The following is a 14,252-nucleotide window of genomic DNA, read 5'->3' on the forward strand; positions in this document are numbered from 1 at the left end:
AATATTAAGTTCACCAGCAAAAAATAAGCCAGGAATGATGATGCTTTTTAAGAATTTTTCAGGGTTTCCTATGAATTAATATCTACATGTAGATATTAGCAATGAGATATAACACACTGCTTTCTGATGATATTTTAAACTTTAACCCAGTGTATATGGATTGTAAATAAATAAGAGTTTATTGAAAAAAAAGTGATTTTTTTGGTGTCAAATACAGCCTTCCTCACTATCTGAACTCCTGCCTCCTCAGCTGATTACAGAATATCATTCAATCAGAGGGTTTCCTAACTATTTATTCTCAGTCCTGATAACCAAATATACGTTTTATTGATGTAAGTATTTCAACCTCCCAGAGTATTTTTGTTGTTAAAAGTTGCTTCTTTCAATTAAATGCGCTTGCTTCGCATTCATTCCTCTAACGTCATCGCCAGATGTATGTTTTAAGGTAAGGTGAATGCTGACTTGTTCCCATTCCTACTCTGAGAGTGTTGAAAGCAGTGGTCCTGGTCTGAGCTTCCCTGGACCATTATAGAACTCAGCAGAAGAGTCTGGGTGACGGAGGTCAAGCCTTCGGGTCTTACAGCACTTGTGTCATCACCTCCATAATGACTGCTGTTTAATTCAGCACCTGCACTGGACTCATCACGTTTCCCCCACTGTCCCCTGCAGTGCTACAGGAGACTTGATTATGTCTGTTGTAATTACTCTTGGTTCATGGTTGACAGTGCCAACGTCCTGTTGCTGATCAAACATCCTCCAGTAAGCTAGGATGTTTGATTTAACGTTTAGGTCTCTCCCAGTCTAACCCCAGCTTATCTTTCCAAAGCTATTTTATACTCCTCCTTCCAAACTCTCATCTCATAAAATAAAGGCTACTTACAGGTCCATAAAAATATAAGTAGTCTTAGCTCTACAATTTTTACTATCTGGTCCATTCTACTTAAAATGTTTCCCTTCCCCAGGCTGATGGCCTGTCCAAGCCTGGCCCTGCTTTCTGGCCCCAGCCAGAGTTCCCACTTCTAGGGGCTGTCTCACCCAAGTTCACAGGCATCTCACTCTCCAAGGACCTGTGCACAGATTGCCCACACCCCGCATTGCGTATTTAACCAACGCTTTCTCGTATCGTTACATTTCATCTTTGTACCTCGTCCCCCAAAAAGACTACAAGCCTGTGATATTAGTGATAGCATTTTCTATCTGTTTACATCATTACGAACTGGTAGAGTGTTTTGCATGTGGCATATGAATAATTAAATTTGTTAGTAACTATGATGATAACTATAACCTAATTTCCATTTACATAGAAGTGCAGTTTCTAGCCTTTTAGATAGTAACTAAGCAGCCTAAAAATGGGACTGTATCAATTTTCAACAGTATTATTCCAAAAGAATAACTAAGTAGTAGACTATTCCAGAAATCTAAGAAAATATTTCAGATTTTTAAAAATGGCAACTCAAAACTTCTCACTCTTACCCTCCACCTTCTATACTCTGCAGTACAGCCTCCACTGCTTACTATCAGAACAGATATATGCATGTATGCTCTTCTTCAAATGCCATAACCCGTGAAAGTAAATTTTAGCTTTTTATTGAAATTCTGAGGTGCTATTAGTATCATTTTCTCATTTACTTGTCAATTTTTTTTTTATCAAATGCTTATTATTTGTTGAGCAATTAGGCTTCTTGTGTTGACCTGAATACACATAGCCCTTTTCAGGAACCACATTTCAGTGCTAATAACAACTTTCATGTCACACATCAGACCCTGTTATTTTGAAAAATGACATGACCAAAAATGGGGTCCTTTAATCTGAACTTTTTGAATGCTTACTAAAAGAGATGAATAAAAATATTGACACAACATTTTTTGTCACTATTCTAATCTGAACAAATAATTATGAAAGTTTTCTTAAGATATGAAAGTTTTCAAATCTTACAATTCTGAGCCCATTTTGTGTGTTTTTCAATAAAAATCCACCCAGAATATACAAGATTTGGTTTGTGGTTTTCTGCCTTGTTTTGTAGTACTGAGGTTAGTTTTTTGTCTCAAAAGCCCTTACTATTTTGAAATCAAAATTATAAATATGTGAGAATTAAATAGTGTATTGGTTATGCATGGAGCAGATCACACTCAGGAATTTCTGTTGAATTTAATAGGAGACTTCCAGGAGCCCTTTTTATTGTCTGTTTTACAACCAAGAATTTATATTTTGTGGTTAAAATAATTTACACCTTGTTAGCTGATGGTCATTGGTGCCAACTCAATACCAACAGGAACCCCCAATTTGGGATGTAGTGAAGAAGGAAACTCTATGCAGTGCAAACAGCTCGTGGTAATACAGAGTGTCTGTGAACCATCACTGCCCTGGAACAGCTCTATAGTGGTCCAGCCAGGAAACACAATCTTCATTGTTCCATGGAAAGTGTGCTCTCCTACCTAGAGGAGAACTGGGTTATATAGACAGAAATCCCTGCTCCTGATCCCTGATTGGTCAGAATAGAGCTGCTCCTATAGGTCAGAACTGCACAGCTCTTATCGAATGGGGAAAGCCTCAGTCCTATTGGTTGAAATAGGACTATAGTAGCTACTTTATAAGGGCTGGTTCCAGTGACAGAAGCACAGTGCAGGCAGGCAGTTTGGTGGCCCAGAGGAAGGCAGTCTAGTGGTGCAGAGGTGCAGAGGTGCAGAGCTGCTCCCTGGAGTGTGGTTCGCCTGAGGGACACCTGTGCAGAAATGGCTGCTAGGTTCTGCTTTATGTTTTTGTTTTTATTTGAGCCCAGGTAGCCACTAGGAGCCCTTCTTAGTCCTCAGGGTTCACAACATGCACATACACGCAGACTTTTGTTTAAATGTCTACAAGAAGTGAATGAGAATATAAGATTATATCATCTAGTTAATGATTGCAGGTTGAAGATATGCATTTACATTTTATTATGAACTTTTTGACTTGTTGAGTAGTAAATTGTATTTGATGCATTCCTTTTCCCCATTTTCTTCCTAGAAGACATTGGTCCATGTGCTATTGATAGCTCATGTTTGTATATATGATTATAAGCTCTCTAAGTACAAAATCTATGCCTTTTATTGCATTTACAGCTAAACATGTACATGCTGAACTTTGTCTAATGAGTTGTTGACTTATTTTCTCCACCCTGCAAGAGTTTGCTAATGATATTTCTTAAGAAATGTTTTGGCTAATTGTATAGTACAAGTAGACAAGATTGAAAAGACCCTGAAAAAATTTGCTAAAATAGTAGGAATGGACAGGAAAAAAAGGTAGTATTATGTTTTATTAAGTAAAGGTCTTACAAATGTTAGTATTAGTGACAACGTTATATTAACTTTTGCTAAATTGAAGTACAACTTTAATATTTAAAATGGGCAAAAGGTGAATATTCTGAGGGAGAGGAAAATACATTTAAAATAAGATGATCTTTAAAAAAGTAAATAAAAGAAGATGATCTTCACTTGACAAAAGAGTTAAAATTACAACCTTTGAAATACAAGTCGTAAGAGGTAAGGACTCTTCAGGTTTACAATTAATGCAAGCCGCTGATAATTTTACTAATAATTTTTTATAGTGTAGTCAGGTAAACTGTCATAAGTAGAATTCATAGGTACATCATTTTCAGGGAGAACTGATAGTTTTACTTTAGATGTGTTTTTTCTACCTATAAAATACAGTAAGTAAGGATGCGGGGGAGGGGGGGGGGAAACCCACATTTCCAAATGGGAAACTCAGAACAAGTCAGTCCGAATAAGCTAACTAACATTTATGAAGTAATTCTCATCCTTATAAATTGCCTTCTTTCAGGAAACAGACCTTATCCTGACTTTTAATATTTCAATGCACCGATCTTGGTGGATGGAGAATGGACCAGGATGTATGGTGACATCAGTGACACCCGCCCCAGACTGGGCCCCAGAAGACCATCGCTACATCACGGTCTCGGGGTGTGTTCTGGAGTACCAGTACATAGAAGTGGCTCATAGTTCCCTCCAGATTGTCCTCGCAGTAAGTGTTGACAGACAACCACTCTTTGTAGTGCTTCCGGAATTGTTTTATTTCTGTGCAGTCTCAGTGCACGGCAAATGGACTACACAGGTAACACATGGCTATTTGTTTTTTCCTAATTAATGCCACTTTTAATAGGGATTTTGAGGTTAAGCCTTGCCCTGGACTGAGCATGCTGATTCTTTTCAGCAATCATTACATAGATGTTGGCATCTTCAGCATTCTACATAAGAAATCCAGCCAGTTTAGGTTTGATTATTTGGCTTTTGGTAGACTTGCAAAGATTCTGAAGGGAAGATCAGCGAGTTTTCGCTAGGAACGTGCTGCAACACCCAAATGTGTAAGATTTCAGTAGGTGTTCTTCCTGTCAGCCTGGGCTTCTTTCTGTGTGTACTCTTAGTCCCGAAATGCCTTCTCCATTTGCCCTATCTTCTTCCTAGATTTCCCCCAAGTACCATCCATCATCTTTTATCCCTCCCCCACTTTCAAAACAATTCAGCTTTTCTTTGAATTGAATTCTAGTTCTCAGACAATTATGCCCTCTTTTTGCACTGTATTATACTGGTAAAGAACTCTCCTAAGTCCTTTCTATTGTGTACTTGTAGAACATATTTGCATAACACATACCTATGTTACATAAAACATATTATTTTATATTGTATCACTATGGCAAAGAGATAAATAAGATAAATAACATACACTTTTCTCAGGAAAAACTTTTACTAAGGCTAAATGAATAATTTGTGGGATTTATAAAATTAAGTCAACTGTATTATACATGTCTCTATTTATTTATTACATATCTATAGGTGCCGGTCCACATATATTTTTCTCTGATTCCATGTAGATCTGCAATTAATGTGCATAGTCTTAAAATTGTTAATAACAAATAATGCAAGTAGGATATGCTTTTTACCTTTTTTTCAGTTAATTACTTTGGGAATGATGTTATCTCACAATTCTTAATTAACAAGACAGAGTTCTGGGTAGAATGGTATCAATTAGTTTACATAAAATTCTTTTGGAATTTAAAAAAGCTATGTGAGCATGTGTGTATTCAATTATATAACTAACAAAGATATATATATATATATATATATATAACTAATCCAATTATATAACTAATATATTCACTTAATAGATTTTTAAGTGAAGTATATACATATATATATACAATACACATATATTTTCATTTATATATGCGTTATTATATATTTATTATAATAGGCTAAGTATGCTGTGCTAGTAAGCACTTTCCAAATCTGTTATGACTAAAAGCCACAAAAGTGTATTCTTCTGAGTCAGCAGGAGGTTCTACCATTACTGTCACTAAGGAAAGGAGGCGGTGGAGCAGCCGCCATGAGTCATCATGGGTTGCCATGCCAGAGAGCAAGCTAGATCTGGAGCCAGAAAATGCTCCTCTGTGGGAGGAGAAGCTCATTGCTCACAGTTCATTGTCCAGAACCCATCCCACAGTCCCACCCAGTCACAAAATGGCCAGGAAGAAGGGAGAACTATAAATACTTAGAAACCAGCATAAATCATTTCCACATTTTGAATTATGTTCTTAGCTCACGTGTTGAGTGAATTCCCTGGAAAAGTCCAACCTGAGACACTTCTTAATAAACAAACCTTTCTAGAATATGTTTGAACTCTAACACTGTTCATTTTGATTATCTTGAAATAAAGATTAGTTAGATTTGATGGGATGGAAGTAGTCATTTCATTACTTAAAATCCATTCAGATGAAGTATTCATTTTCACATGGGATAAGTAAAATATTTCTGGTTTCAGGAGACAGATAAAACACCTTCATAAACGTGAGTTAGAGAGGTTGTACATAAAATATTCCTTCAACTGGCACTTCCTTTTGTTCTGTACCCAAGCATTTTGGAAAGCTTCCATTTATGTGTCAAGGATGCTATAAAGATAGAGTTTATCTGCATGGATAGTTATATTTTAGAGAGTTAGTTGAAATAATGTGTGTATGTATAGTTCACAGATTTATTAAACCCCACGTAAAATTTTGGCAGATGTGTAATTTTCTAAAAAATACATTTGGACATGGGAGCATATGTTGAGGTTGACATACTGCCCAAAGAAAAAGTATTTTTACCCTAAGTAAAAACCATCTGTACAGGCAAAGTGGCTACAGTACAAAGACGATGGATGGAGTGGCCCTCAGAGCAGATATAACTGATATTTCAAGCTACTGGCTCTGAATTCTGTCTACATTGCCCCCAACAGAGTGGAGAGAAGTCATTTGCGCAAGCTATCACAGGATGTGGCATTTTTACCTCTCCCCTTTCCACCTCTTCTTCTGTCCAGGGGGCATCTTCTTTTGCAATGCCAACTGTGGATCACCTGAGAGTAATTTAGTAACAGTGTACCCAAGCCAATTGCTTGGAGAAGTTTCAACAACCTTTCTGTCTTTGGGCTTGCTTTTGTCTAGTCAGCCTTGGGCTGACAGTATCTGTTGTGCAGAAAATTTAGCAGATCTTCATTCGTTTTAGAATGCAAATCAAAATGGGGCTTATCTTGACCTAGTGAATGGATTCCAACTACATTTTCCCGTATTCATTCTGATCACTCTGCTGTCATGATTAAGAAACAAAATGATTTGTGTTACCCAAATCATGCCCCTGATAACCTACTGTTCAGTTCAGGCCAGCCCCGTGAACACTGCCTGAGTGCTTGGCCTCTGCCAGCATCCAGGAAAACAAATGACAGGATCCCTGACTTTGAGGATGTCACAGTCAAAAATGGGGTGAGGTTGCTAAGGATTCAAACCAGGTGCACTTTTCAAGGATGTGATAGACAGAAAATACAGTTCGTGCATTTTTGTGGCATAATCTTGGCTTCTGAGTTCCAGCCTGCTTTTTGTAAAGTCAGCTAAACTCACACTCTTCTCATTGTTTTCACCAGCCTTTGAACCTGCTGTCTCTTCCAGGATGTCTGGCTTAGATCTGCTTTCATAGACTGCTGCTCTTCCGGCGATTGCTCTTGATTAACTCCAAATCTCTCCAGTGCCTTTTCTCCACCTTCACTAAGCTTTTCTTTCACAGATTTCTGACCCCTGGCACGCCTGTCACCCCGTTGTTCGGTTTTCTGCCAATCAACTCCTAGCTGATTTTGAAATTAGCATTCACAAAGCCCACAATTTGCATTGCACATACATAAGATATTTCTTGTCTACAGCCAAAGGAAGAGGAGTTATCCGCATAATTGGGAAGAGGGGTTATTAATCACACAGCTTCCAGCGGAGCAGAAAGGACTGCCAGGCACCGTAATGACAAGCCAGGTGTGAGACTGGGAGCTCTCTCCTCCTCCAGCAGCATTGTCTTCTAGTTAGTATCAGACGTCACATTCAAAAGGGGTGCAGGTGTGCACAGTTTCAATAAAACCAAAAATAAAAACAACCCACACTTATAAAATAGATCAAATAAATATGTATGGGGAGAGCCAGAAAGGAAACCAGCTAGAAGGATGGTGGTGTGCACCCTACAAAAATTAAGCCGATTTCTTCAAATGTGTGACTGCAACAGCGTGGTTTACAAAACGTGTTCACAGGAATTGAATCCTTTAACGTGTAACAGTCCTGTGAGGGCAGCAGAACAGGTGAAAAGCCTTCCCCAAGATTTCTTAGCTGGTAAATAGGGAGGATGGACATGCTGACCTAGGTTTTTCTCTGCCACCAACAATAGGAAATGTCTCAACCTGTATGCCAGCACTAGCTGATGTGTAATGGATCCCTGAAGCCCCCCAAATTCTAGCTCGTTAGTGGCAAAGCATGACATGATTGATTAGCTATGTCTGCTATGAGTGAGGGGAATGGAGTTGTTTGTGCCTCATATTTGGTATGCACACATTAGACCTCACTTCCTGTAACCAACACAATGAAAAGGGAGGGTGTTTTACAAAGAAATGTAAGTAAATGAAGCTTTCACGAAAAACATTTATTACAATAATGGAAGTTGCTTTATATTTTAAAATATATGTTAAGATTCCAAATAATTTATTAGAAAACAGAAACAAAAACAAATGTCCAGTCCCTCTTTTCTCTAGCTACCTTCTCAGGACCAATACCTCGACATTTAATATAAACTTCTCCAACCAAAATTGCTGGAGGTGTTTCCCTTTACTTCCTTGATTTCTTTAACTTCTGACACAATTCTACGTTCTTATTGTTTAATCAGATTGATTATTTAAATATATTTTATTGATTTTAAAGAGGAAAGGAGAGGGAGAGAGAGATAGATACATCAATGATAACAGAAAATCATTGATTGGCTGCCTCCTGCACATCCCCTACTGGGGATGGAGCCTACAACCCAGGCATGTGCCCTTGGCCAGAATCAAACCTGGGACCCTTCGGTCCGCAGGCCAACGCTCTATCCATTGAGCCAAACCAGCTAGGGCTAATCAGATTGATTATTAGTAGTTTTAGGAGATGAGCAGAGGATACTGATAAAAATGTAAATAAGATCACTATTTCCCACAGATATTAAACTTGGCTTAGAAACCATATATGAATTAGCAGGGAAGTCATAGAAGACTTTAGAATAGGTTCCAATACCTGGTGCTGTCCACAGATTCACTGCCAAGTTCATCCTTCAGTGATATCTATTTCCTATTCAGAAAAATGTGTACCTTGTAGTTGTTATAAAATTGTGGAAATCCTTGTTCAACAGACTGTGGTAAAAAAAAATTTTAAAGATAAAATGTGTATCTTCAAATGGATGGAGTCACTGATATTTCCAATTATTTCCAGTTACTGATAAATATTTGCCATTCGGCTTGCTGAGACTTGCTAAGAAATTTTCAAAACTTGGAATGCCTTTATCCAAGTGGATTTGGGGTTGTAGTTGGGAATGGTACATGAGTATTTCTTTAGATGTAGCTGATGTGTGTGGTATGGATGAGAGGGAGTGGCCTTAGTGCTCACATTCCGCTTGACTCCTTCTTCAATCTGGAAATGCTTATTCACAAAGATTGGATTATCAAATATTTGGGTCCCGATTTTCATGTAGCTTAGGATATTGCTATTAGAGCAGTAAATAATAAATTGATGTTGTGAACTTGCAGCATTTTAAAGGGTTAAGTGAGGAAATGGCATGAGCTGATACCTAGCTATTTTGCTGCATCCTGAAGTGATGTGGTTGCCATGTGGATATTTGAATCAAAAAAATTAAGACAGATTTCTCAAAAAACAAAATAAGTTTGATTTGGTTGATTTGTTTCACAGTGAAAAATAATTTATAAGTTATTGGTTTTGCCATTTTTATAAACAAAATTAGCCCTATCTGCAACTGTACAGTTTGATAAAAATATATGATTTTGTATTTGGTAAAAAGCACATGATTTTGTATAAATTTACAAAAATACTATGTCAACAAATATATTGAAATTAAATAATATTTTAATATTCCCAGCACATTTTATATAAATCAGATTAATCTAGGTGTCTTTAAGAGAAAGAGTTAAGAACGTAATTATTGGTTGTTGATTATGTCCTGGTAGTGATTTTAGTCTATTTCCAAGAAATTGCTATTGCAAATTGGGCAATTTTCAATTCTTTGCTTTTTGTTAAAATTGGAGAAAAAAAAACCTAATAGATCTATCAGTTGGCATATTCTTTGAAATATTGTTTAGATAATTATGTAAATTGTGGCATACAAATTAGAAGTTGCAGGAGGTATGTGACAGCATTATAAAAAAAGGTCTCTAATAGTTCTCTATAACAACATTTTCCTGTGCTTAAGCCTAAAAACAAACAAGCAAAAAGAATAGAATTCATGCTGAACTCTGACTCAGTGTAGTACTAACAAGTAATGCATTTCAAAAACATTTTATTTTTATACCTAATGATTTTGGTCAACATTTGTGGAAGACTATTTTGTTTTGATCAATTGTGTGAAATCATAATTGTGACAACCCAATTAATAACATATTTTTATTTTCTCACCCAAAAAAGATAAATATGTGAGGTGATGGATGTGTTAGTTAACTATTAATTTTGCAATCTATCTTTATATCAGATCGCCATGAGGTACACTTTAAATACAATTTTATTTTTCAATTATACCACAATAAAGCTGAAAAATATTTTAAATGTCAAAAAAAGAATACATTTTTAACAAATATTTTATGGACTAGGAAAGAAAACTCATACTTAAGTTTATACATCTTTAATTTAACACACACACACACACATATATATACACTGAGTGGCCAGATTATTATGACCAGCCAGATTATTATGACCATCCCATCAGTACTTCATTGACACTTCCAAAAATACTGAATATTGAAAACTTCCTAAGCAAATACTCTCAAGGTTTTATTATTATTATTATTTGCATAACTAATTCACTTCATTGTACTGATGGGGTGGTCATAATAATCTGGCTGGTCATAATAATCTGGCCACTCAGTGTATGTTGTAGTACAATACATGGTTAATGATGAAAACAATAGAGGGCGTTCTGCGTATGCAAAGAAAGCATATCACCCATGTATTCTTCTTTAAAAATTACTTAAAAATATAATTCAGTTGACTGAAAGATGGAACAAAAATGAAGTATGGAAAAGTCATGCAAGAAAAGACCAGTGGGGAAACTTGAACTGTAAAAGCAGAAATACATCACTATTATTTTCATGACTATGGATTATGATATAACACAAAATTTGATGTTACCAAATAAATAATTGATGTAATAAAAATAACAAAATAATGACATATAATATAATTAAATACAATTAAAATAATTAATTAGAGTAAAAAATACAAATGTTAGTAACATAATGAATAGCAAATAGACAGGAATTAGGGAGCTGACAGGTACAAGAGGGACACACACTTTAGTTTAAACATGTGGCACATTAAAGGTATTTTATTTTTGGCGGGCAACCAGTCCGACAGGGGGGCAGTGAGGGATGACCAGGCCAGCGGGGTGGGAGGGGCAGTTAGAGGCGACCAGGCTAACAGAGGAGAGCAGTTGGGGGCGACCAGGCCAGCGGGGGGAGGGGGGCAGTTAAGGGTGACCAGGCAGGAGGCAGGTGAGCAGTTAGGAGCCAGGGAACCCAGATTGGAGAGGGTACAGGGTGGGGTGAGGGGACCCCCCCCCCCCATGCACAAATTTCGTGCACCGGGCCTCTAATATATATATATATATATATTTGTTGCAAAGAATGATCGGTATAAAACTTTCAAACAAATAAACATTACATTAGGAAAAACTGTGGAAGTAGTGGAATGGAAATACAAGTTCAAAAAGAAAAGGAACTCTATAAAATTTATGATTATTCTAAAAGAATATATACATGTGTCTTTAAATGAAATAAGGTGAATTTTAAATCACAGTGGCATTCAAATTTCATTAGATATATTTAAAAGATTAACTAATATCTCTTGAAAAGTATTAATATTTATAATATGCCAAAATAAATTGCCACTTTGCAGACACTTAAACTAAGGATGAAAAAATTTCAAACATCAATTTCAAATGTACACAGTTTGCAAGTGAATTTTTAAAAATTCTTTCAGAACATATGGGACTAGAGATGCTTAAAGACCACTACTCTAGTCCTTAATGCTGGCTAAGAATAGAAATTAATTGCTTTTTTAAAGGATTACCATAAACATGACCTACTTCTGGAAATTTTGTCTCCTTAGATGTGAGGTGGGTGCAATTTTCAAAATTTTCACCAGAAATATTAGTGTCTTCCCTTTTTTTAAACTACGAATCTCTCTGTTGCCCTGAATTGCTCAGAAACACATAGTGTCTGATCAGGAAGACGATGCTATCATACTAAAAATGATACCACAGCTCTGGTTGCTCCATCAGCTCCTTTCTGGGCCTGAGAGTCATTTCACTTACAGTTCTGCAGGGTCCAGCCAATCGCATTACTAGCCTGCCACCAAACACTGAATCTGTGTTTCTCTCCTGTGTCTACTGTATTTCCACACTAAAGAGTGTGGTGGTTTAGAGCCGGAACTGAAAAACTTGAGTCTTCTCATGCCTAGTTCCGTGGCCAGACTGTACAACAATTTTCTTCCTAGGACAAAACTACTTTTCTGCTTGTGAAGGAAAGGGCCAGAAGGACAGCACTCGGCTTCTTCCCTAGCTTTTGTGATAGTTCAATAGCTTTGCTGCTTAGCTTCAAATATTGCACACACTGCACCTACTCTAGTTTTCCTGGGTGCTGGGGTACACCGACATACTTGTCAAAAGGTCATCACCCAATACATGAAATAAATGTAACTTGTCTTTCTGTAACATCAGAATAGTTCATATAAATATTCACAAAAAAATGGGAAGAACCGAATCACAATTGTGAACAGGAGGTTTTTCCAATGACGAAGTTACTGAAATAACACAATGAAGATGGTAAATAGAAACAGGAAAGGATATTTTTTGGCACAATTGATTACCATAAAGCATATAAACTGTGTTCCACAAACTAATTTTAGAACCCCAATTGGATGTATCCCTAATTAGTAAGAAATAATCAAGATTCATTGGTACTTCTAAAATGGGCACATGCTTAACTTTATAACCATTCTCAATTCCTCTAGATAATGACAAAGTCATTGGAACACTAGGTCTTATCCACAGATGTCAATCAAGCTTTGGTAACAGTAAACCCTGAACAATCAGTTATCATGTCCTTTATTTTATTTTGCTTTATTCCTGAAATGTGCCTTATAAATTGGTGAGTATTCCTGTGAGTTTGTGAGCAAGTAAGCAGAATACAAGAACTTGAACAGTCTCTAAAGATATATTAAGTTGAAGAATTTTTTTTTCTTAATGGTCTATGTGTATTCCCTACATGCAACTTCAGAAATGTAAGGTAAAATATTCATAGTCAGGGAGTAACAATCTGTAAATCTTACACTCAGCTGTATAATAAACTATTTTGTAATTATGAACTAAATGAGATAATGTTTAAGAAATTATCTTGAAAACAATAAAGGTGGTATTATTTATTTTCTTCTTAATTCAATTTCTTCTACTGCTCATTGAGAATATTTTTTTCCTCAGGCTAATTCACAGTGATGTGCAAAAATGAACTAAATCCTGCTAAGTTTACTTACTCCCCAGTTAAAACTGTGATCGCTAGAGTCAATGTGATACTATTTAGTCTACCAACACACTAGCCTACACAGGGAACGTATATCCCACATCAACTATTAGGCGTCAGTGGGCAGTATCTGCTTATGTGTATGTACTATTTAATGCGCTTGCTTACTCCCAAAGCATAATATCACTTGATCCATGAGAATGCCTGGAAACATCATGGGATAAAAATACTAACACATTTAAGGTGGTGGTGAGGATTATAGGCTACAACAGATCACCAATAATTAGGTTTTTCTTTATTAATGTGAGATTTAAGTTGAAGTTCTCTGCATAGACTATTGTTCAGTGAACCATGCACAATTCCATTTCTTATATTTAATTCGATAATTATGAATTTGTTTCAGAATAAAATAGTAAAGTGTATTAAATAAGTTATTTCAGAAAGAAAGAAATTATTGAACAGAAGGTTACCAACTTCCTCTTTTAAATCATAATATATCTTGTATTTTGGGATATCTTTTCAGTCACAATCAATTTTATATATATAATTACATCTACACTAATAAAAGAGAAACATGGTAATTAGTGTACGACCACTACCCTTCCCATTGGCTAATCAGCATATCCTTATGCAAATTAACTGTCAGCCAAGATGGCGGCCGGCAGCCATGCACTGAATCGAACAGGGAGGCTTGCTAGCTCCAGTGACTGGCGAACTCCAACGTCCCCCGCCTAACTTGCCGGCCTCTAAGCTGCAACTCTAACGGCCGGCAGTGCACTGAATCGAACAGGGAGGCTTGCTAGCTCCAGTGACTGGCGAACTCCAACGTCCCCCGCCTAACTTGCCGGCCTCTTCTATGCAACTCTAAGCAACTATGTTGCAAATATAGAAACTAAACAAAACCCCAGAAACCTGCGTTAGTCAGCCAGGCTTCAGCCAGCCGGACCGCAACATTGTATCAAATGCAGAAGGTAAAGGCCAGAAACCTGCTTTCAGCAGGAGGCCTCAGAGCTAAAGCTGGCCCAGAATAGAAAAAAAAAAAAAGAAAAAAAGGAGCGGTTGGGAGCTTCAGTCACCTGCCAGCCAGAAAATGGCCCTCAGCCCCTCAGCCAGCCTGGCCAGGCACCCCAGTGGGGACCCCCACCCTGAAGGG

At 36.9% G+C, this 14,252-nt stretch overlaps 1 protein-coding gene and 1 pseudogene across 4 annotated transcripts in view; one reads left to right on the forward strand and one right to left on the reverse strand.

The window, feature by feature from the left end:
* Positions 1–14,252, forward strand: part of NKAIN2 (Na+/K+ transporting ATPase interacting 2) — an 805,068-nt gene that overhangs the window by 661,108 nt on the left and 129,708 nt on the right. For all 4 annotated transcript variants that reach the window (XR_001360684.1, XR_313172.2, XR_001360685.1 and 1 more), the window contains exon 4: positions 3,815–4,015. Coding sequence is in view for 1 of the 4 variants with exons in the window: in XM_005858952.2 (XP_005859014.1) it covers positions 3,815–4,015 (201 nt within the window). In the remaining 3 variants the exon portion in view is untranslated. The remainder of the gene's footprint in view (positions 1–3,814; positions 4,016–14,252) is intronic.
* LOC102241281 overlaps positions 6,914–14,252 on the reverse strand; it is a 9,302-nt pseudogene continuing 1,963 nt past the window's right edge.

Source organism: Myotis brandtii, unplaced genomic scaffold (genome assembly GCF_000412655.1).
Source record: "Myotis brandtii unplaced genomic scaffold, ASM41265v1 scaffold123, whole genome shotgun sequence".
Classification (NCBI taxonomy): Eukaryota; Metazoa; Chordata; class Mammalia; order Chiroptera; family Vespertilionidae; genus Myotis; species Myotis brandtii.